We start from the raw sequence: 24,688 nt of genomic DNA, 5'->3' as shown, positions 1-24,688 counted from the left end.
TAATCAGATTACAGTAATGCGTTACAAGTAACGCGTTACTGCCCATCTCTGGCTCTAAAGTGCTCTTCTTGCTCATATAAGACCAACCAAAGAAAATCAACACTAGTAAATCCACAACAGTGGCTTGGTGGTGGACCATTAACAGATAAAACATTCATAACACTACTAAAGCCCACTGCATTTAACATGGTAGCTAAATTCAAAGGTCTCCAGACTGAAGTTTGACAGAACAGAGTTTAACTACAGCGACTCTAAATGTAAGACTTCTGTACTTAAGTCAAGTTTGTGAAAGTGATGGCTTATACAATATGAGATTGTTTGGAATAGAAACAGTACTAATGTAATTTGGCTTCTTACAGACAAGGTTGTATTATGATTTATTTAAAACGTTAATATTGCCACAGTCAGTTCACAATCAAAGCATTTGAAGTTTAGCCTGCTGGATTTCTCAAGGCTTCTGTAATTAAATGCATATACAACATCTTCAAATGTCAGTGCCTCTTTATCCATTAAAGTGTGAAGCTGTGCATCTTGACTGAGGTTGGACATTGTCTTTAAAAATCACTTAAACTGTTCTAAATAACAGAACTGCAGTTTTTGTTTTTTTGTCCTGGAGTAAAGGACAGTGAAAGTGAACTTGCTTTTTAACGACTTGTTCAGCCTTACCAATCTGCTTGGCCACAGCGTACGCCTCCTCTGAGGAGTTAGCCACCATGCCGGCCGGCACAGAGATGCCGGCCTCTTTCAGCAGGCCGATGCTCATGTACTCATGTAGCGAGAGGTTCCTCTGCTGCTGCTGCAGGTGAGGGGGCTGGGGCTGGGACACATGGCCGCCAAACAGACCTGAAGAACCACCAAGAACCTGAAGGGACAGAAAGAACAAGCACAGGAAGCTATGAACTTAAAACCAGTACATCTACCATCTTCAAATGTCAATCTAACCTACAAATAAACAATCTCTTTTAACTCAAAACAAGCAGACACATCATTGTGTTGTCTTTTGCTCAATATTGCTAGAGCAACATGTGAAAATCGCAGACACTAAACCCACGAGATAAAATTCCTACAACACAAAACATAACCATCCTTGGAGGAAGAGAGAATCGTTCACAGTCCGTAGGACCACAAAAGCAACACTGGAAACTTCAGCAAGGATGTGAAACAAAGTGTTACTCAAAGCATATCAGCTGGGCATTAGACAATCACGTTTATTTCCTCAACTAAATCAGTGGACCAAAAGAAAAATCCAACCTTTTATTTTTGGTCAAGAAAGAAAAAAAAAAGACGACGACTGGCTGCTTTATTAGGCACACCTGCTTCACATATTTACTTATTAACACAAATATCTAATCAGCATTTAGGCAAATAGGCATGGTCAAGACAACCTGTTAAAGTTTAAACTCAGTATCACACCAGAGACACAAAGCGATTTAAGTAACTGTGACGGTGGAGTGGTTGCTGCTGCCAGACAGGCTTTGTCTGAGTACCAGAAACTGCTGATCTGCACTCTAGGGTTTACTGAAAAAAGAAAACATCCAGTGAGTGGCGGTTCTCTGGGTAAAAGTGCCTTGTTGATGTCAGAGGTGATAGGAGAATGGTCAGCTGCTTTGAGCTAACAAGAAGGCAACAGTAGCTCCAATAACCACTCAGACTAAAGCAGCGGAAACTCACACCAGGTGCCACTCCTGTCAGATAAGAACAGGAAGTGAAGCTCACCGAAAGCAGTCAACAGAATGATGATTCTGGATTTTTGCTGTGATATTCAGATGATAGCATCAAAGCTGACCGTAACAGGCTCCATCCTGCCTTGTTTCAATAGCTGAGGCTAATGAGGTGGTATAATAGTGTTGGGAATATTTTCTTGGAACATTCTGGGGCCTTAAGTACAAACTGATCATCATTTAATAGCTCTCACTGTACTCAAATGGCCTCCACGGTCACCAGATCTCATTCCAACAGAGTACCGTTGGGATGTGATGAAACAAGAGACTCACACCATGAATGTGCAGCTGACAAATCTGCATCTGTGTGATGCTCCATGTCAATATGGACTAAAATCTCTAAGGAATGTTTCCAGCCACTTGTTAAATCTGTGCCACAGACAATTAAAGCAGTTCTGAAGGCCAAAAGGCATCCCCCCCTGGTACCAGTATGGCGTACCTGTGACTGAAGTAAGTGTTTAGCTAAAACACAACAAGAAGAACTAAACCTGTCGAGGTTTTTGAGGTTTCAGATACCAGACAATTAGTCAAACTAACATTACTTTGTTCTGTTACCTTTACACACTATATAAAATTATATCACAAGCAAAAGTGTGTGTAAACAGACATTATTAACTCTAATAGGTGTGCACACACTATCAAGATTATAATGAACAGAAAAAAAGGGAGCAACTGAAGACTTTTTGTTGGCTACTCAAGTAAGACTTTTAAAGTCCCTCTTGCAACCACATAAAGTGTAACACATGTATTATTTCACTGTTACACCATCCAAAATGAAAACCCAGAACAATACTGCAATTAAAATATACATTATATCACATTTCCAGATGGATAACTCAAAAATTCCTATTGATGAATACAAATGTAGGCAAACGGAGTCCTGACAGGTAGCCTAAACAGAATGAAACAATTTAAAGATCACCGTTCTTTTTCGTTGATCTATATTACACCTTTCAACCATCTTTCAAACCAGTATCCTATAAAAAAATTTTAGCTGAAAAAAATGCTAATATTGTGTCACTAAATAGCGTATTCCGAGTTTTGGACAAAAGAACTGATTGCAGTGCTTTTAGAGAGCTTCAACAACCTGCAGATACCTTTTTAGTAAAACAAATGTAAAGCTTTGCTGATGTTATCTGAACAGAATGTGTCAAAATAAGTTTTACAAGCATTTCAAACTTTCACCTAAGATGTCACAAAGACTTCTGTTAAGAATGCTGATACGTTTACCACCGATAAGACAAAACACTAAAACCAGCTGTTTTGTATTGTGTAGGTCCTCTTCATGCTTCCAAAACAGCTCCGGACTGCCAGAGCACAGCCATGAGACCACTGAGTTTGTCCTGTGGTGTCAGGTGTCTGCAGCAATGTTTAGGCTGGAATGTCGAGACCCAAAGCCTCCCACCAATACATAAATAACGTAATTCTGCTCAGTGTAGAGTATTCAGAGTTTTGCTGGTCAGGCTCTATCTTATGGGGGCCCTGGTGTAATGGACTCCCGGTTGAATTGCGCGCTCTTCCCGGTTAGATCTCTTCCGTCATTTTATCTTGCTGTTCCCCCCGTTGTATATTTGCAGCGTATGTCTGCAGTGAAAGCTGTTTATGCTTCCGAGCCTGAGCGGATTTGGCCAGATAACTTCCCAAGAAGACCCAGCGGGACAGATGTCATGGGGGAGGAATCGCTGGGATGGAAGCTGTAGCAGCTGCCGGTGGAGGTCACTGAGCTTCACTGAGCATATCCTCCACCAAGAATGCCGTTCACAGCCACACGAAGTGTACGGCTACAGAAAAGACTAAGGGCACAGTGATTCTTTGGCCGTTTACTGCTTAATCTGCAGATTTGACAGCCGGCCGTGCTAATTATGTGCTAGTTAGCGTGTTAGCCAAAATAACGGAAACTCAATCGAGTTGTGCTAATGTCAAATTTGACCCTGTCAGATTCGTAGAACTTTTAACCCTCGGGGAAGGTGTGGTGCCATAACAGACACATTCCATGAAAGCCCAAACGTTGTCTTCCGTTGTGGATACACACTTACCTTACAAGCGGAGCTAATAGTGTTTCTAGCCCCTGAAGTTCTCAGGCTAGCCGTCAAACGGCCGCAAATCAGGGACGTCGCCATGTCTCCCTCTACAGCAAAGTGGATTGAACGCGCACGCGTAGTGCGATTCCAAAGACGCCCTCCCCTCTGGTAATTTCAAATGCTGTCGGAACGTTCAGTCCCATGAAAGGAATGTTATGGCCAAATAAAAAGAAGAAAATACATACGTATAAACACACACACACACACACACACACACATATATACACTATTTTTGTAAAAACTAGGAATTAGTATTTTGAGAATAAAGTCGAAATGTAGAGATTAAAGCCCTCTACAAAGTGCCTTGCGTAGATGAACTAGTAAAATCGTACTTCAGATTTGATTTATGTTACAAGTAAATTGTTTATTTTTAACCATAAACACAATGTGCAATCTCCACATTTCGCCTTTTCCCCCTCAAAATAGTTTTTCAAATGTAATGTCAAATTTTCAACCAAAATCTGAAAATGAACACAATTTGTTATTGTTTTTTTTTATTAGTCTGGCCTTATTACTACCATTGTACAATGGATGAAGGACTCAGGGTTAGGGTAGTATACTGCTGGTGTGTGTTCAAATATCTGAAAATATGCGTACTTACTTTAAAGAATAAAAATGAGCATTTAAAAAGTAGCTAAATGTATTTGTTTTAAATATCCACTTCGTGCCTATTTCCCCTTTTCATAACACTGCAAAAACTCAAATAGGCTACATCACATAATTTTAATAGCATACTGCAAAAACAAATCTTTATTTCAATCTTTAACCATAGTATACAATAACATAGTGTTTTACAGTGAGCTCCTGAAGGCAGCACTATCATTGCCTCAACATACTGTAAATAAAGACTCCTTCCGCCCTTTAACCTAAATAAATACAATTCTTAGTGTCAAGTATAAACTTGTAAATGAATAAATGAAGTCATATCTCATGGCTCATTTAAAAAACAACATGTAGGCATCGTGTTGCACTCTGACATTAGTTCCACTTGTATGTAACAAGAAATTAAACCTTTTCTACCCAGTGCTAATTTCTGGCTTGTATCTCTATTATCTCCTTATCTTTCCACTCAAAAAAGCGATGTCAAATGCAAGATGGCCCTGATGTACTTATTGCTCTTTTGCATTATGTTCTACTTCCACTTCCAGTGAGAAATAGTGTTCCAGCACGTGTCAGTTCAGATTTTCAAAGATTTGATAAATAAAAACATACAGCAAACACCTTGCACCATGAAATGTACTGAATCGTAATGGATGAGATGACCTCTGACTGTATCTGCTTCCATCTAATGCTGTTCAGGAACATTTGAAAGTTGGTGTTCCTAAACATGAATAGCAAAACAACAAATCCACAAATCCAGACACAAAAAGAGTAGAAAAAAAATTGTATTCAAAAAGTATTTATTTACAAGACTGAGTATTTACAGGCATATTTACACAACTTATACTACACTGCAAACATTCTGACCGTGACCAACTAAAATTAGACATCAAGTCTCTCACACACGGTGTCACCAAAGAGCAAAAGAAGGCAAATTATTGTCTTTGTTTTCTGAAGGATATTCTTTGGTCTGTCTTCTTTCATGTAGGAGTCCAGAATGACACGTTCTTCATTTTTGCTAGTTCTAGTTTATACAGTAGTTTCACTGAACTGTATAATAACGCCAGTTAGCCTGGTTCTGTCCAAAGGGAACATAATCCACCTACTAACACCATAAACTCACTAATATTCAAAAAGGGTACATTTTAAAAAATCTATTTCTCAAAGGCACAATAAATGACTGAAGCTGAAGATGCCTGCTCAGATGTTGCTCGCTGGTGAGCTTTAAGTCGAACAAACAGACACGCGCGCACACACACACACACGTCTCAGCATTTCTTGACTCTGAGACACGCTTTTAGTCGGAGTCACTACTGCTGCTGGAGGAATCTGTGGACATGGCCTCTACATCATCTTCATTCTCCTTGTTGTGACCCGGAGGCTCCAGGCCAAAGTCATTGCCGTGGTGAGGGGGCAGCATCCCCACTGAGACATCAGACGACTGCCACGGGTAATGAGGCGTCAGGACGTCTGAGGTGACACGAGAGAAAAATGGTTATTCTGTGAAATGCCAAACACTGACTGACACTACTTATCTCAGCCTCTCTCTCAGCTCCCTTATATAGTATCTGAAAGCTGGTACTTTTTGCCAAGTTTCTTATGTTACAGAGCTTGATGTAGATGCAGTCTGAATGTCCTTTAACTTTTTAAAGGATGGATAAGGATGGATAATGATAAATTGATAAATGATACATTTTGAAATCACCGTAACAAACCTCTGACCTCATCTAAAATCTCTTTGCCAGGAGGCATGGGTACTCCTTCCTTTAAGTGCTCAGCTGAACTTACCTGGTAACCTCCCAGCAGCTAACGCGTCTCCTGGCAGATGACCGTTCACACCATTGGTGGACAGGTTGGCCATGTGACCAAGCATCCCGCTACGCATTTCCAGGTCGGTAGGGTACGGTCTGCGTGGATCACCTGTCAAGTATGACAACAGTGAATGAAGCTGAACATGAACTTTTACCAACACCCAGTGTGAGATACAGAGAGCCTGGCACATACCTGGCACCCAGTTGAGAGGAGCACACACAGCGTTACTGGCACTGATTCTGTGAGCATACTTGATGATTTCTTCTGATGAGATGCTTCCTGCAGAAAACATGTAAACAGTGTCAATTTATGGGCAAGCCATCAAAGAGAAAACCAGCCATCAAACATAGCTTTCACCAGAACGTGTCGGGAGTGTTCCCTCACCTTTCCTGGCTCTTTCGATGGATTTCAGTTTCTCTTTTGCCTGGTAAACAGCAGTGGCCTGAAACAGATAGACAGAAATATATCAATCCTCTTTATCACTTCTCACATGATATTAGAATTTAAAGAAGATGTAGTTTCTGTTTATTATGACTATTCGTATGCTGGCCTCATTATTTTAAACCTTGGCCATGTTTAATATGAACATCTGTAACACGGTATATCAGAAAAAGAAGAGAATCATAGGCCCCTTTACATTACAATAGCAACACTATAACCCTGAACACCTCTGCTGTAAGAGCACAGTATCAGCTACACCAGCATACAACATTTGAGCATTTATTTCAATCTGTCAGCGCTGCCCTGCTCTGGATAAAAAAAAAATACAACAAGAGACAAGCCAAACCCACCAGGATGTGTTCTGCTTCCTTCAGTTGTTTCTGGAGCTGCTGGATGTCACTATCTCTCTTCTCCACCTCCTTCTCCAGCAGTTGCATTTCCTGGTGAACCTTCCCCTGCTGCTGGGCCACCTCCATCAGCTCCTGAAACTCCTTGTCCCTCTGCACCAACAGCTCCAGGATCTTATGGATAAAGCATCAACACATTCTGTTATCAAAGATTTCCTATTTCATAGGCTTCATACAGGTTAGTGTAACTAACTAAAATCACTCATGTCTAACACAATAAAAGGTTCAAAAGCTATGAAAGATTTATGGATGACAGAAAATCAGTTGGAAGGAACTAGATATCTTTAAATGTGACAGCATTAAAATTAAATGCTTAAATTTTTAAAAAAAATATTATGCTTAGCAATTAAGCACAGGTTTGTCCTTAAACAGTGATCCTGTATCCGTGATCATGTCTCACCAAAACTTTAAAACAGCAAAAAACAAAAGACTGTGCAAATCCACAAAGAACTTGAAGATCAAGTACCAGAAACTGGAAAAATACAGACACCGAGTGGCAGACAAGTATCAAACTGGACAGTGTTTCACAACACTGACCAAATATATAGCTAGAGACATTTTAGAATAGCTGCCACATAGTGAGACTTGCTTCTAGAAGGCCTTTGATCACCACTAACCCTAGGACTACGCATGGTCTGACAGCCACTGTGATGGTCATTAGTTTGTTTAAATCTCCGTGTGTCAACTAAAGGCTGAGTGGGGTGTTACCTGCGTGTCCTCTCCAGGTTGAGGCATTTTCTGACTCCTGGACAATGCCAGCATCTCTATCAGCTCCCTGAAATGAACACACACACACACACAATTAAAAATGGTCAAAAACCACATTTCAATCCAACAAATCAAATTTCTATGTTTATATATTTATTTACTTTTTAAAGCTCATACTGGTGATCGTTTTCTGTACGCCTATGTTCGCTTTGTTTCTCTGATTAGTCATTTTGGCCATTCTTGTGGTAGTTTCCTTTTGAAAGTCTAAGGAGCTTGGAAAGAAAAGCGCCTGGACTTCTTTGAGTTGCTTGAAGACGTTTCACCTCTCATCCGAGAAGCTTCTTCAGTTCTAAGGGTCCAATGGTGGAGAGTCCCAGTCTCAAAGAAGTCCAGACCCTTTTCTTTCCAAGCTCCTTAGACTACGATGACCTGGATGAATGAGAACCTTCACAGACATATTTCCTTTTGAAAATGACTATTAGCCGTAGAGTGTAGTACCTACAAACTCTTCAACAACCTTGTTTTATAAAATGGAGTCTTCTAACTGCTAACAGTTTCCAACAGAAAAATTATAACAGTGTTTCAGGTTGTTTCAAATCCCAGAGCTCGTTATCTTTCTTTCAGAAAAGCCGTAGGCTCGGCCAATGAGCGGCATGTCTGCTAGTAATCAGCACAAACTGGGGGTGCTAGTTCACGGCTCCGAGTATTTTATCTCTTCACAGATAAAATACTGATAGCTTACCAAACAGTTTACACGAGACACGAGAAAACGCTCGCACGAAGTTTAATTTTACCTGGATAAAACCTCCAAATCATCCAGCACAGACAGCAGTCTCTCCTTCGTCGATTTCTCCGCCGCCGCCATGTTTATTTTCGTTCCTCTGGTTTGCGCAAGACAGGAAATGACGTTCCAAAATCTTCTTCTTCGTGGTCTTTGTTGTTTTCGGGCAATTTGCGTTTTGGTCTCTAGGGTATGCTAGAGATATGACTCCTGTTCTCACTTCCGTAGCATTTATTGGCGTTATTAGTATTATTGGCAGTCATATTCTAACCTGGACTTATGGTGCCTTATTTATATATCTATAATGTAATCTATAATTCTCAATAATTTGTACTCAGTTCATCTACTCCAAATAAATTCCTCCTGTTTTTTTTTAACGTTTTAATGCACTGCACTTATTTATCAGACCTATGTTTTTAATTACAGGTTACCTCTCATTTACACAAGTAAGAGCATCAAATATTGTTTCTATTATCAGCGTATTTCACCTTCATTCAAGCGAAAAGCAACACCAAAAAAATAAGGAGTACATTAAGTTGGAAAGGTTGATAATATATATATTATTATGACGGGGAATAAAGTGGAAATATTCAAGTAACGATTCAAGCGCTTGAAAATAAAAATGAGTACAGTACTTCTGGCATCCTTTTTTCACTGTTGTTGTGTGTGTGTGTGTGTGTGTTTTTTTTTTTAGTATATCACACATTCCAGCTGGCGAGAAAGAATTGTATTAATCTTTTGTTTTGTTTTGTCACTGTATATAAATGTGTTCACACAGCTTTATTTTATTTTGTTCCCATATTCTCCGACCAGGGGGAAAGAGCCGTTTCCCAGATGTAGGCTGTTTCCCCCGGTCAGGCCGTAGACAGCGCAAACCGAAACTGAAGAAACTTCCGGACCGTCAAAATAAGTGCAAACCTGCTTAAAATTTAATAAAAGTTTATGTAATGCAAGCATTTATACAAAAAGGGAAAAGTGCCACAGTAATTAAAAGATAAAATACATAAAACGTTTTTCTCTAGCAAGCTGTGTACTGTGATTCTGTATTTCGTGGTTGGATATTGTCTTTCGCAGATGAGAACTCACATTACAGCCTAATTTTATTCACGTGGTTTGTTGAGATATTTGAATCAAAGAAATAAGATATATTCTGAATTCATTATATAGCTCATCAGGTAAAACTGACAGTTCTTCTGTTTTTTTCTGTAAATCAAAAATGTGTATATTTCCTTGAAGCCCATTAAATTATTTAAATTTTGGATTTTTATGTTGAATGTTATTTCTTTAACACACTACCAGTTTTTAGTCATAATTTAAGTTCGTGTCGTTATGTTAATTTTCTTATTTTCTCTTATGTTATGGCAGGGATATCAAACTCCTTGTGTAAATATAAAGCCAGATTTGATCTTAACTGTCATTTCTGTCATTGCAAAAAAGTTTAACTACACATTACACAATACATCTCAGTTTTTCTGCATTACAGAGAAATACTAAAGTTTTTCAGCACAACTATTTGGGCTTAAACCGTAAGAAATAAATGCATAAATTACTTCCACTAATTACGTTAATTGTATAAAATTTACATCCAAATGTATTAATACAGAAAAAGTTCCATTAGCTTATGGCACAGATGGTCTTTTACTTATAAAAACAGAACATTTTTGTTAGTTGAAAGAATTTTTGTTTTTTGTATTTTTCCTGTAAAGGCCACTGCAAAAATGATAAATTTGAATAACAGTAAAAAAAAGTGTCATTTGTGTATTCATTCTTTATTTACTTTAGGTGAGTGGTCACGCGGGAGTTTTTTGATCAGTAATAAAACTCATAAAACTTATGAAAATACAGTTTAAAAAGTTGTCCCAGGGGCCAGATTGGAGAGTATTTGGCAACTGATTCTGGTCCCTGGGTATTTGACGCCCCTGCCTTACTTTTACCGTATTAATCAGTGTGTGTGTGTGTGTGTGCGTATCTCGGATTGTCCCCCCCACCCCACTCTTTGGTGTTGACGGGTTGGTTATGCAAATATATCCCAGCAAAGTAATAAACTCTATAAATTATAGTCATAGTAATAAAGTCTTGAGTTTAGTGTATGTAATCCATTACATTTCGGAAGTAAATTATATAATATTTATTGACAGCTCTAGGTACTAGAGCAACAGTCGTGATCTAATCACTTTCATAATATTTGCACAGTTTTAATGTTCTATATTTAAATAAAACATTTTAGTCTATTACATGCCTTTTTTGTATTATTTATCTATTTTATTATTTAACAGCCATTTATATGTTCTTTTAAGTAGGTATAGTACTAAATATGTTAACTGAGTTTTTCGTTTAATGTTTTCTGCATTGTTTTATTTGTTGTTTATCTTGCATTCCCATTGCCTGTGCTTCTCGGCCTGTTGTAAATCGTTTTGAAATACATGTCGTACATAGAAGAGGCTATAAAATAAAGCATAATAAAAGCAAGTATAATAAGGTATAATAAAGCACGTAGATACAGATGTTTACATAGTTTCACATTGATGTTGCTTGTAAGCTAAGTTTTAAGCCTGGATTGTGCCATTTTGCTTCGTATTTCAGTCAAATGTCGGAACGTCTCAGACTAATCGTCGTGGATATGCTTTTATTTTGAAGGCCGGAAGCACGGTCACTCTAAGTCTAGCTTTACGTCGCTCTTATCACAACAACAGACTTGGCCGGGGAAGAAGTGCGACTTCTTTTTATTTCGGAGCAAATTCTCTTTGCTGTTGTTTGCTTTTTGTTGTGTTGCTTTTTTCCCCACTTTCTGTCGGAGATTGTCACCACTTGTTTCAAGATGGTCAAGGTATCATTTAACACGGCTCTGGCACAGAAAGATGTGAAGAAGGACGCCGAAACTCTTATTCCCGAGGAGGACAAAGTGAGTAGAAAATGGCTAACGGCAAACTAGGTTCTCGGTGGGGGAAAGGCGCAGTTAAGCATAAATGCGTAGAGACACAATACTGTTGTTTAACAGGGCTCCTGATATATTTCAGTTTCCCCACTCTTTGAACAGTTTTAAATAATACATTTTAAAATCATACAATATGTTTTAAAAATACTAACGTCAAATAATTCAGAGTTCGGTGGACGTTACTTCCTCAGGTGGCGTTTGTTTTTTTCACCTTTGATACTCTTGATGTTTCCGGTGTTTTCTACTTGTTTCCATTTTTTTTAAATCTATTTTATACACTGACTAAATGCCACATGAATATAATATTTACACCTTTTAAGTTGGTCTGGCAATACTCTGAAAACGTTAATGTAAGTTTATGGGCTCTAAAGTGCAGGAACGAGCTTTGCTTGACTTTTCATGTCGTTTTAGAGGTCAGCAAGTATACTAGCTGGTTAAAGCGTGTAGTTTCCAAACCGATCAGTCAATAAACAGAATTTGATTTTGGTGTTTTTGTTTTTTTTAACCCCAAATCACGTGTAGATTTTTACCTGACAAATTTTAAGATGGGTTTTAATCTGGTTTCGTATTACAGGAGTTGTCAGTGTTCTCATCAGTTATTCCTCCTTTTTCTGCAATCAGTTCGCCTCAGACTTCAAGGACGTGAAAATGTGCTGAGGGGGGGAAAAGAAAAGAAAAAAACACAACAGAAAATGCAGATGTTATGTTATTGCGTCTTGGTGAAAGGTGCCACTCTCACAAAAGAGAAAGCATAATAGGTGGGAACTTCCCCATCACTAAACTCAAAAGTCCATGCAAATTTATTTATATTTAGTCTGCACCTCTCAGCAATTAATGACGGCTTAGGAAGGAAAGGCTTCACAGGAAGGCATAAGAGTCTGTCACTTCGCCAACCTCTGTGGTCTGAAAGGTATGTATGTAGAGTGTCCTAGAAATGTCATTCATAAGTTGGAAAATCCCCCCCCCCCCCAAAAAAATAAAATAAAATAAAATAAAAATAAAAATCCAAAAAACCCAAAGGGGTGCTGTGCAGTATGGTGACACTGCAGTGCATTTCACACAATATTCACTAGAAAAGTGCAACTAAATGACAGTTTTGGAGTTGCAGAGTGGCTGTGGCTGCTGTGTGATCTCAACCTGCGAAGGAGCTTGTTCAGCTGCTTTTCGAGCTGACTTGTGGAGTTGAATGTGTGGGCTGCTGAGGCGTGTTGCCTCTCAGACGGTAAAGTCTACAAGATCTTCCCGCTGGCCTCCACCCTGTTGTAAAACGAGCTGTCTGTTGTTTCTGTTTCGTTCTGACTGAGGACGTCTGGGCTCTCTCTGTATGCAGAGAGCGCTGCGATGTCAACCGTGCTACATGTTGGAGTTGCAAACGCAAACAGCTGCTTGTAGTTTCAAAGATGTGCAATGAGTGACAAACCACAAAGTGTAATTCTCGATGAGAAGCTGTGAGAATGTCTTATCTTTACTCGTGGTGAGAGTTCTGCATTAGCTGGAAACTTTCACACAATCTGCCTGCTTGGTTATTGTGGGATTAGACTGTATGAAGGTGGCATACACCTCCAACCCCCCCTGTGTCTTGAGCTTCAGTGTCACAGACTTTTATCTTTTTAATCTTGATAATCAGAGCTTAATGTGCTCCTTCGGGGGGATTGAAGTAGAAAAGAGGCGATTCTGCACTTCGTTTGGGGTTGTGTTTTGGGGGATTTTCTAGGACTTGTGGAGAGAGCAAATGAGGACTTTGTGCCATGTGTCTCGTGCGTGGGGTTCAGTAGCATTTAGTTGAAATGTAATCCTTTGAAGTCCTTTACTGAACCTTTTTTAAAGTAGGGTTGTTTTTTTTAGAGTTAGATATCAGCCCCTATCCTCTAATTTGATTTAAATGAACAAAGTCTGGATAGGATAACAAGTGCATTATTGTCCCAAAAGTCTGAAAATTTCTTTGTTACAACCGCCAAAAATTAACTCAACCTGTAAACAAAAGAGTTCAAAAGAGTTCAGAAAACTAAAGTGAAGGCGCTAAATAAGTAAAAGTCTAATGCAATAAAATACAATGCAAGTTAAAAAAAAAAAAGTTAACATTTAAATAAAATGTCAAAAAGTGGCAAATATATAATAAAGTGTCTGTATAAAGCAATATATCTCAAACTGAGGAAATCAGAACAAAACAGGATAAAGCTGTAGAGGAAGTCCGGTGCTCATGTGGAAGAACAGACATTTCTGATAGTGATTAATGATTGATTTATCATTGGCAAAGTCAACAAGTTCTTCATAAATGAGGACGCTTTACTAAATTTCTAAGACACGATTTAAAATTCTGCACTGTATCAGATCTGTTTTCGAACGTATTAACATGCCCTCAAAACAAAAAAGGAAAAAAAACATTCTACAGTCAAGGAACGAGGTGTGTGTCTTGTTGCTTAACAGGATCCAAAAACTGATAAAAGTGGTTATAAAATATAAACGTTGCAGGCTAAAGCTATTAGTAAGCAGCTGCTTTAACAGACGGTTAGCTGATTTAAATTAATCGCAACTAGAAAAAATCCATTTATCCCAAACCACCAACAGAAGTGGACAGGAGCAGAGATGGAACAGGAAGTTTTATTACCCGCATCCAGCACACGAAGCCAGTCCTGTCTGTAGCAGTGAGAGAGCACTGGATCATATCTAATCTGATTTAAGTACCCCTGAGTAGCGGTCATAGGTGGATGAATATTAGCTGAATAAGTGAAAGACTATTAAGTCTTTAACAGCTCCTCTGGTTCTCTAATCCCTCATTAAACGTGTTGAACTTTGTTTTGTTTATGTGTAAAAATTGCTGAGAGGAACAGTATGCTAATACAGTACATTAGCCTTAGTTTAGAAAATAGCTTGGAAAAAATCATGATGTGATGTAAATTCAGTTCTGTTTTTAATTTGATTCATTTCTTCTTCAGAAAGTACCGATAAAAATACCATTAAAGTAATGGACTGATAAGCATTATCATTAAAAATACCATTAAAACCATTCACCATACCCATACCTCATTCTGTAGTCAAGGAAATATGTTGGAAAGTGTTTTCTAACATATTTAGAAATCAAAGAATTATTAAAAAAAAAAAATCTCCCATGGAGCAGGCTTGAGTTTATCACACCGTCATCTATTTTGCCTTCATGGAAATTTTCCTGCTGCTCTGCTTCCTGAGGGAGGAATCTGCTCTACTGGTCAGACCGCACAGGACCAAACAGGAACTAGCAAATGTTTTATGTTTTTGCCAGTTGTGTTTATGTGTGTTCGGGAGGTTATTTGATTATAAAAATAGTCAATCTGTTGAGGTCTTGGCTCCTGTTTGTTTTCTTTTCCTCATTGCTCATGTGAACACAGACACTGTTGTAGTTCAGTGAGTTGCAAATCTTGTAAATGTAGCAGCTTGCTGGTTTACTGCCATATGTGCCGATTAGTAAACAACAGATGAGTTATGATACAAAAATAGGAGCTAGGATGCTTTAAAGTGCGGGATGAGCCAAGTCTTGCTGATACAAGGTGGCCTGATGGCAGACACTTGAATGTGCCATGAGTCTTGTGGTCTGACAGGCTGGAGACAGTGAGTTTGTCTGTAAGCCATCCCGTTCTGCCCTCATCAGATGTTTTGGTCATTCCTGCCTCCTGTTATAGCTGTGAATTTTCCTTGGATGTTTGGATTCAGATACAGTTATTAATCATTACTGATTGGGGAGAATGCCACATGATTATTATGTATGGTAGGAGGTCTCACAAGATCAGCCATTTGCTCCTTGTTGGTTGGTAGACTAAACAAAAGAATGTCTGCAGGAGCAAAGAGCGGTCCAGACAACAGCAGACTGTTGAACTGTGGAAGACTTGTTTCACAGGGAATGATAGAGATCCAATAGCTAACCAAAACTTTGATTGCTTGCCACTGGAGGCTGAGTAGGTGAAAGATCGACAGCAATCCAGTTAAAAATCCAGCACCTGCAACTGCTGATGATCACAAACTCAGCTACAGAACATTTTTCCAATTTTTACTACTTGTGAATAGATCTTGTTAATTAAAGGCTGTATTTGCATCATCTTGACTCTAGCTGAACTAAGCAGTGAGTATGTTCTGGCTTATATTGAGTGATGAAGACATACTTTGCCAAAGAAAAAACTTGAATTTTGATAGTTTCTCTTTTTGTTGGGTTCCTCTTAACTCTCTGAGTCACTATCTGTCTGATAAACTCTTGTCTGACTTCCCTTTCATTTTCATTCTTCTTATATTTTAGCTCAGTTATGAGCAGAAAAACAGCATATTGAACTTTTGTAAACTTGAAATTTTATAGTATTCTTTAGATAAATTGAATAACAATTATCAGCATGTTTTATGATGGATACAGCTGTGTTTGCATCAAATACAAATTTCTCTAAGATTGGTTGGAAATGAATTAAAGGTGCTTGATTATGTATCTGCTCTGAGTAAATAGATGTTTTTTAACAAAGTGACTTGGCGTATTACCAGACAGCAAAAAGCCATGTGAATGAAACGCATAGAGGTTCATGTATAACAGGAACAAATTTGCAAGCCTGTTTGGCTCCACAGATACTGCTTGAGCACTTGTGGTGTATTCGGGGACAGCTAAACTAAGCATGAAGATATGCTTAGCCTAAATATTTAGCTTGACCTATTTTCCCTCTATAGTTGTCTCAGTGACTGTCGTTAGTATGAGACACACTCAGGATTATTGGGGATTGTTTAACCTGTTAAGGTCTGATAGAAACATCCTTGCACAGCAGTTGAACTGAAGGCCATGACCGCACCTACAGAGCAGTGTGCTGTTTGTGATGTGGCTTTGCAGCCCTTTATATTGTCTGCCTGATTGTGTTTACAGTCTTTCTTTTATACAGGATGGCTGTGAGCCATGCACAGTCATAGTGCTGGACTTGCACCTTTATACTTTCGGTGTTGTTCCTAGTTGCTATATAAGAGACAGCTGCTGTGTAGACACCATACACTACATTTGGTATAGAACGATGTCAGTGTGTGTGTTTTATAGCAACCTTGCAAATAATTTACAGGTGACCGTAAACACATTAGGAAACTCAGCAAGTATTAATACCAGCTGTAGCACCCTGTGTCCAAAACCAGAACTTTGTTCATGTCCAGTGAAAAACCTCTCATACAGTCAATTTATCCTATTATTTAATGCACAGAAAATAATCTATCATAATATTTCTGAGTCTGAGATGGTAAATTCAGCTTTAGCCAACAGATTGGTTTCCCCACCCCCCAAATTAAAATGTTTGAAACAGTTATTTGACTTACAAGTCGGCAGAATAATTATTGCAAATTTAGTAAAATCTTTATGCTTTTTGTCCACTTATTGTTTATTTCAAGTGTTAATAAATATACTATTATATCTGCTTTACAAAATTGCCGCTTTGTGCAAATTTAGAGCGTTCTTCAGTTAGATATTTTCTCTTTAAAGTTTTTCTATTTAATAAATTATCAGTTCTATTGACCAAGTGCTTCAACAGCACACTACAGGATTTTCATCACATTAAGATATTGTCATTGAGACAGTGCAGTTTTGCATTTGTAAGGCACATTTACACAACAAACACATTATTAGTACTTAATGTTAAGATGAGAAAAACAAGGCCAATATATGATAATTTGGTTTTAAATGACGAAAACTGCTTAGATGGTAAGGCAAATAACTTCCAGCTACCTCAGCTTAACTTTGGATGGAGGAGCACCTGTGCTTACCTCACAGTTGGTGAGCGGCAGTGTTTGAATCAGGCTGTAGTGCTACAGCAGTTGCGGGTGGTGCTTATTAAAGATCAGCTTTCACATCTCTGTCCTCAGATCAACTGCAGCCGTGTCGAGCTGAGTGTAGAACATCACAGGAGGAAACCACTGCGCTGAAAATTTCCCTCTCAGAAGAGTCTAGTGTTTAATTTCGTGCTTAAATATAAATGTTGAGTTCTCCTGACTTGATGGGCTTTTTTTTTTTTTTACTTTCAATTATAGGTTGAGAAAAAGTTTGCACGACTTAAATTATATATATTTTTAAATAAGTAAAACACAGTCAGCTACCAAGAGACTTTTTTTGTAGTGATGAGAAATCACTTTTGTCTTCAAGTCAGGTTAAATTTAAATGAATACATTTTTAAAAAGTAACAATCAAGACAAAGCAGCCAAACCACTCCCCCATTTACAGTATTTATAAATGAGCAAGTTCCAGGGACCAACGTCGTGCAACCTCTGTGTACTGACTGTGCTACAAAATGGCTTCTGCAGCTGCGTTTGATAATAAGTTTGATTTGTCAAATAGAAGAAATGAGTCTTCAAACTATGCATATTGCAAAAGTGTCAAAACCGTCTCAGTGTGCGACTTCATCCTCTCATTCTGTGATGAGTGAAATAGATGATAAGGTTGAACTTTGGCCTGTGCGTGTCAGCTAATAAAGTGTCTAAGCTGAAGTACAGATGAGAGAAGTATACAGCGGTCCCTCGTTTATCGCGGTAGTTACGTTCCAAAAACAACCTGCGATAGGTGAAATCTGCAAAATGTTTTAAGATTGTAAAACAACTCACTATAAGCTTTATACACTTTTCTCAGACACACATGAACATTTTCACACTTCTCTCTCTTGTTTAAACACTCTCAAAGTTCAAACCTTCGTAGAAAAAAAGTCCAGTATTATAGAATGAAACCAAAGGAACCCGCAGGTGCCTTTGAGGGTCCAAAACGTTTCGTTGACATTGTTGTGTTTGTTTGGGAGAAAACCTACAAACATACAGTGCAGCACTTCAGAGTCGCACTGCTACCGATCGAAGATTTATGTAAATTTGACAAGCTGAACGCATTCTGTACTGTACAGGAGACGCAGCATGAGATTGATTGACAATGGTCTACAGCCAATCAGGACGCAGAACACAATGCACTGTTAAAAAAAAAAAAAACAGCATGCAAAATTGCGAAACAGCGAGGCCGCAAAAAGTGAACCGCGTTATAGCGAGGGACCACTGTATTCCGAAGATTATGAAACTAGACTCCTTTTCCCGTATATAGTCTTTTTGAACATCAACGAAACTAAACAGTATTAGAAAATAAAGAGTGCTAAGTATTTTTTTATTTTATTTTAAATCTCTAGTTGTAGCATTTCATTTGTGAACATTTTCTACTGTACTTTAAACAAAGTTCTGGTACTTTGTAAAACTATACACTGCTATGTTGTCCACACGTACACGGGTATTTTTGAAAACGCAGATTTTTCTATGCATTTGGCCAACACATAAACTGCGTTTTGGGTCACTGAAAACGCAGACTTTTAAAAACTCCTGCCAAGGTAGAGATTTTCAAAAAACTTTGTTTTCACGTTTACGAGTGGACGAGGAAAATGGAGATTTAGTCATGCAACGTCAAAGGTGTGCGCCTTTTTTGGCGTCACGATGTGCGCCACGTTTTTGTTTACATGAGATGAATTTCTACAACAGCAGATAGAGACAAAATACCGTTGCTGTTAATCTTACTATCTGCAGTTTTTACACGCTTGCGTATACACACACAGTTACTGTCCATCCATTTAGAAAGACGGAGTTGTCAGAGTGAACTTCGGACGTGGCTTCTACATTCAGCACAGACGCTCTCGCAACCCAAATCCCGACGCCAACGTCATCGTCGATTTTGAATAAAATAATGTTTTTTTTAATTAAATGTTTATTTATGTATGTTGTTTGCATTTTGTCCATTTCTAAGTTGTGAGTCAACACCAGCCAAAATACTGTTTTTAGTCATTAACATTTGAAATGATGAAGGCACTTTAAAAGTAACACAAAATTCGCAGTCTTCCCAGAAAAACCAAAAACTTTTCAGAAGTGCTTAAAGTTAAAATCCTGTTTACTCTTTTCCTTCCAGGTTCCTAGACTTCTGATTGGCCAACATACAACATACACGGTTAGGATTTGGCATGTTCTTGACACCGTTTGACTTCGTTTTTGGCTTTTACATGTGGACGGGATTTTTTTTTTTTTTGAAATCTCTGTTTTCAAAAATACGTGTGGACGTGGAGTTTAATAAACTCAGCCCTCTGCTCCATGCTTCCTACAATATAACACGACATTGGAGTAAATTCTCGACCATCTCACACTTCTGTTTAATCAGTTTTCTTTGTAACATTTATTCAGCTGTGTGAAAACTATAACTTTAATATCAGCCGCACCGATTTACTCAGGAACAAATAAAACAGTAGTGAAAGACCGCGCAGGGTCTGAAAACAGCAGAGCACTTTTGCAAATATGTGACGTCTTGATAATTCGAGCAGATATTTGAAGTTTACACAGCTACATTCTCACCTGAAAATATCTTGAAAATTTTGTGACCCAGAAAGAGTAATATTAAAACTAAGTAGCTGCCGCCATTGTTGGAATTGGCTGGGCCACGCTATGAATTCTGGGATACGTTGGGCCATGAAGAATACCCCCAGCCCCCAGGGAAATGAAGGACACATTTGTCGGCCGCATTTGGAGGAGCCTTTGAATTGCAACAGAATTTCCCTCGGGATAAATAAAGTTCTTATCTTATGAATTCAGTCTTTAAATGTTTGAGCAGTTGTATCTGCCGAGCCTCACAGTTTGGGTGTCATATACTTTGAGTGTATGTGGTTTTATAGAGGCTGAGCTGGAGCAGTTACATGCTTACACCTGCTGTTTATGCAGACGCTCAAAGGAACCTGTGGTTGTATCTTGTTGACGTTGTGGGCATTTTGAAGAAAAACTTTATTGCAGTATTTAGGTTAAGAGCTTCATGTACATACTTGCTGTGCTTTGATTCCTAATTTCAGCATGAAACCTGGTGAACCTCCCTGCCCTGTCTGACGACAGTATAATCAGCTATGGAAGTAATCATTATCATTAGTAGTCTGTTGAGATTTAAAAGGTCTCCTTTTTACGTAATATTGATTTTCTTTTCCGTCTATCACGTCTTTCAGCAAACAATCGAATGAAAATAATGTTTTCTCTCAGTTTTGAGAAGGAGCTATTCCACATGTGCCAGTAAAAAATTTTCTTCCACCTTCACATTCATCAGTAAACCTAATTACAGATTTGGATTACAGACCTAACCTTTCCTCAGTTGCTCTCTGCTTGTTTGTTCTCTGGTTGGTGTCTCAGACACGTGGGCTGCTTGAAAAGGATTACAGTGTAATCAGTCAGATGGAGACTCAGCCAGAGAGCTTTAGCTGCCTCCCACAGGACGCTGCCGACCACTGAAACTCAAGAAGAGGGAGGATTAACTAAGCAGGCACATATATATGACAGCAGCTATGAAGCCCATGCACATTTACATAGTGCACACTATCTGAATGGTGTGCACAGCCACTGCTTAACGTAGTGAAAAAGTGTAGGGTTGCGTCCCACCATGATGCTATTAGTATTATATCTGTGACACATATCTAAGTCCTAATGTATGTTTACATACTTATAAATACACTGTGTGGTGGAGGATCAACATTTAACCACCTGTAATACACTTCAGCCAATGGTAATACACTTCATGAACCCCTAATAGGATTTCAGCTCTTCCCTTAAATGCTTCTGTAAGTACACCAAGAGCTACTTTTAAATCTATTTCCATTAGAAAATCCACACTCTTTTATTTTCTTTACGTTGGACATGAGTGCTCTTATTCTGCAGTGGGTTTTGTTGTTGTTTTTTCCTTTAAGCCAGTGTGACACACTTGCTGACTTTGGCTTTTTAAACACGAAGATTTGCTGCTTTCTTTTAAATTCCTTACACTCTTTCTACTCTTTCTTCTTTCGACCTAACGTTACCCAGTTACTGCCTTCACAGACACGCTATGTAGCTCAGAGGTGAAGATAAAGTTTCATGTGTAGACTGAAATAAAACCCGCCTTGGACAGTGATACTCACCTGTATCCACAGAGATGGAAACACAAGCCGTCCTCAGGTAGACTGATGCTTATGGACAGCATTATCCGCTTAAGACATTTACTGAAAGACTGAATCGTGCTTAGGATCACAAGGAGTTCTAAATAGTACTTTATTTGCATATTGATTATTGACAAGGAAAATGCCACAATACAGAACATGAAACATATTTGTTGAGGTGAACTGAAAAAGTGTTAAAGCTTTCAGTATGCCTGCAAAAGACAAAGAACTGCATTAATAGGTAACCAAAGCCTGACAGAAATGGAATATATGCATAACTAAAATATTCCTGAAATAGTACCATAATGAATTGAACATACACACACACACATGGCTGCCAGTGGTTTACATTTAATCATGAAGTTGCTTTCAAAGCAAAAGTACTTTTGCTTTTCAGTGAATTCTAGCTTCTGAAATGAGCTTTTCCTCCTCATCTTTATACTGTCATACATTTAATATCTTTATGCTAAGCATAAATATCAACATTGATCCCCTAGTTTAATTTACTTCATGTCTTATGTTACATTAAGGTGTAAAAGGCAAAAAGAACTTCTCAGATTTATTTCTGGAGACTTGATCGTCTTTTACTTTCAACAACTAAGCAACACTGTAAAGCTTTTCTGTAGGGCTTCCACTACTTGTTGACCACTGAGCACAAACATCATTTATTTTTCCTGGCTGTCAACTTTAATTCTGGAAAATTAACTGGGTTTGTTTATTTTGTTGTTGTTGGGTTTTGTTTTGTTTTTGGGGGGGGCGGCAGGGTTTGTGGCCACAATGACTCTAAAGATCTTCACACACAGATTAATAGCTCTAACCATGTGAATCCACAAACATAATTAACTGGAAAATGTTTGTTTGTTGTGGTGGGTTTAGTGTGGTCAGCTCGTAGGTTCATCTCAAAGACACACAAACACCGTCATTGATCCCTGTGGTGTTGTGAATGAAGCCCAGAGGACACTTCAGCACAGTGTAAACCAGCAGCCTTCATCCTCACAGCAGCAGCTCAAACCTGGGATTTCTGTGGCCACCAGTGTTGGGTTTGTTCCTCAAAAAGAGTGCCCTATTGTGTAGTGTATTACACAATGCTCATTGCTTTTCTCAAAAGTAAGGCTGTATGTTCATTAATTACTTACCAGAGAAAGTAACTTATTGCACTACTGTTGCATTGCTTTTGCATTACTCTATAAATGACTTTGTACACAATTAACAATATAAACCACACTGCAACACAAATCCCTGTCCTAATGAGGACACACAATCTTTTAGTGTTTGCACGAGAACACAAAAATGGTAACACAAAGGACAGTCGAAATCCAGCCCAAAGAGATTTCACAGCGATTGCGAGTTATATTACTGTAGAAACATGTGCAGGTACTGAAAAATGTAATCTGATTACATTAACCTCACACTTTGGAATGTGCTACACCCATTACTGGTGACCACCAACCACAACAAAAAGCTTACACAATAAGTCGTTCCTGGCTTAAGAACAAAAGAGGACGTGTCATTTAACCAGAAAGCACTGAGAAACAAAAATATAATTGTGTATAAAAGATGTTTGTGTTGAGAGTTGGGCCAGCTCAGATATGTTTCAGTTTCATACACTTCATAAACATTTTTAAATGTAATGATACAATTAATAATCTGTAGGCCCTCAAATAATGATGAAATGATACAAATTTTGAGTGTTGAGTGTAGAGTTTTTGACTGTACATATTGTTCTCATGACGTCGGCATGCTTTCCCGTGTTGACATAGGAGTGGTATAATGAGGGTGCGTGTGTTGGAATTATGAAACGTTGGTCTGAAGGCCTGTTGGGTCTTGCTGTTGGTGAGACTTTAAGAGATGGTTGTAAAACTGGAAAAAGACATAGCAGTGCTCCACAGCAGAGGTCCTGATACAAACTTCGTCTTGAAATTTGAAAACGTTTTTACTTGGTGAACTTGCTACTGATGCTTCCTCGTCATGCTTGATGGTCTGTGCATTAAATTGTTGTTGGAGAGTAGCGAGCAGTTTTCAGATTGTATGTTACCACATGCAGTTCATCCTTCATTAAAGACATGAACCAACCATAGACGGTCAGCTGCAGTTCAGCCGCAGACCAGGTCTGACATATGTTATTATGAACATGCATTTCACCATTTCAGGGAGAAAGTCGTCATCAGTCCTTATTTAACCTCACCCTTAGTAAACTTATTGCAGCTTTGCCACTGGAGCCAATATTCACACCCTTTTTGGACAGCACTACTCTACACTTTCCTGCTTTAGTTTCCTTCCTTCTGCTCTGTTCAGTTGTGGAGAGCTGTGAGTACCTGTGAATGAGCTATTTGCTTGGGTTAAGTCTCTTTCGTGATATTGAATCAGGATCCTTAAAGTAAATGTTTTTTAATTAAACTGCAATACATGCGTCCTTCCTTGAAGGTCTCAGAACTCTTTTGTTCTGTTTGCTATAGAGACTTCTGCTTTTTATGTTTTGCTAACTTTTTTTTTTCCTTCCCTTAAAACCAAAAAGACATGTCGGTGATTGGAGCAAACCCCTTATTTAGCAGAGGTGACCCCAGCTATACAGCTGATGGAGAAAAGCCTGAGGAAATGTTCCCAATTTGGTGTCTTTCTGCCAGGCAGTGGTGGTATTAAACTGACTGCATCTGACACTAACATGTTGCTGATCTGTCAGCCAGTGTGTACTTTTTAAACGGTCTCACCCCACTTCCTCTTATTTGTCCGCATATTTGGTTTCATGCTAACGTCTGCTTTTTGGTTCCTTTTTTTAATCGCTATTTCTGTTCATTCCAGGAAAAATGTTACATTCTAAGAGTCCTCTCCTGCTTTCTGTACTTTGACTTGTAGATCTGAAAGGGCTGACTGTCTATTTCTCAGCAGCCACCCTGCTGCTGCTTTAAAAAAACAGAAAAGGCTCTTAACACTCTTCTTCTCTACCCGATATGCTGAAATGCATGGTAATGCTTCACTGACCAATCAAAAATGTAAAAACAAGTTTTAAACTGGAAGTCAGCTGCTCTCAAAGCAGATAATTCATGCTGACAAGTCTTGTTTTGTGATGACACAGTATATCTGCAGGCCACAAAAGATGAGGATGTCCTAAAAAAAATTTATCCAGTGTATAAATGTGTTAAGTTCAAGTACTAAAACATGAAAAAACACCTTTAACATTTTAGTGATTAGCGATCGTGGCTCAAGAGTTGGGAGTTCGCCTTGTAATCGGAAGGTTGCCGGTTCGAGCCCCGGCTTGGACAGTCTCGGTCGTTG

General features: G+C 38.6%; 3 protein-coding genes across 5 annotated transcripts in view; 1 reads left to right on the top strand and 2 right to left on the bottom strand.

Annotated features, from left to right (window-relative positions):
• Positions 1-3,913, bottom strand: part of sucla2 (succinate-CoA ligase ADP-forming subunit beta) — a 28,446-nt gene extending 24,533 nt beyond the window's left edge. Inside the window, exons 1-2 of the mRNA XM_005751928.2 lie at positions 3,758-3,913; positions 667-862 (exon numbers count right to left, since the gene is read on the bottom strand). Coding sequence (XP_005751985.1) covers positions 667-862; positions 3,758-3,841 — 280 coding nt within the window. The 5' untranslated portion in view covers positions 3,842-3,913. The remainder of the gene's footprint in view (positions 1-666; positions 863-3,757) is intronic.
• Positions 3,914-5,185: 1,272 nt separating this feature from the next.
• On the bottom strand, positions 5,186-14,203 carry med4 (mediator complex subunit 4). Of its 2 annotated transcripts, XM_005751926.2 has the most exons (8): positions 14,095-14,203; positions 12,017-12,139; positions 7,771-7,837; positions 7,006-7,176; positions 6,599-6,656; positions 6,407-6,493; positions 6,191-6,322; positions 5,186-5,872 (listed from the first exon to the last, which is right to left on the bottom strand). In XM_005751926.2, the coding sequence occupies exons 3-8, from the start codon at positions 7,822-7,824 to the stop codon at positions 5,700-5,702; spliced, it is 675 nt and encodes a 224-aa protein (XP_005751983.1). In that variant the 5' UTR covers positions 7,825-7,837; positions 12,017-12,139; positions 14,095-14,203; the 3' UTR covers positions 5,186-5,699. The 2 variants fall into 2 exon arrangements, with proteins under 2 accessions (XP_005751983.1, XP_005751981.1); XM_005751924.1 differs by lacking the exons at positions 12,017-12,139; positions 14,095-14,203 and adding an exon at positions 8,565-9,956.
• itm2ba (integral membrane protein 2Ba) overlaps positions 11,188-24,688 on the top strand; it is a 23,834-nt gene continuing 10,333 nt past the window's right edge. For both annotated transcript variants that reach the window (XM_005751927.1, XM_013915627.1), the window contains exon 1: positions 11,188-11,453. In XM_005751927.1, the coding sequence (XP_005751984.1) occupies positions 11,370-11,453 (84 nt within the window). In that variant the 5' untranslated portion in view covers positions 11,188-11,369. The remainder of the gene's footprint in view (positions 11,454-24,688) is intronic.

Source organism: Pundamilia nyererei, unplaced genomic scaffold, assembly GCF_000239375.1.
Source record: "Pundamilia nyererei isolate P.nyererei 1_Seehausen unplaced genomic scaffold, PunNye1.0 scaffold00334, whole genome shotgun sequence".
Taxonomy (NCBI): Eukaryota; Metazoa; Chordata; class Actinopteri; order Cichliformes; family Cichlidae; genus Pundamilia; species Pundamilia nyererei.
Note: the sequence above shows the minus strand (reverse complement) of the source record. Positions and strands in the feature narration are given on the sequence as shown.

Coding starts and splice junctions, on each gene's coding strand:
- med4 (XM_005751924.1), bottom strand. CDS start 8,635: ATGGCGGCGGCGGAGAAATCGACGAAGGAGAGACTGCTGTCTGTGCTG. Junction 7,838..8,564: donor GATTTGGAGGTTTTATCCAG/GTAAAATTAAAC, acceptor TGTTCATTTCAG/GGAGCTGATAGAGATGCTGG. Junction 6,494..6,598: donor CATCGAAAGAGCCAGGAAAG/GTGAGGGAACAC, acceptor TGTTTTCTGCAG/GAAGCATCTCATCAGAAGAA.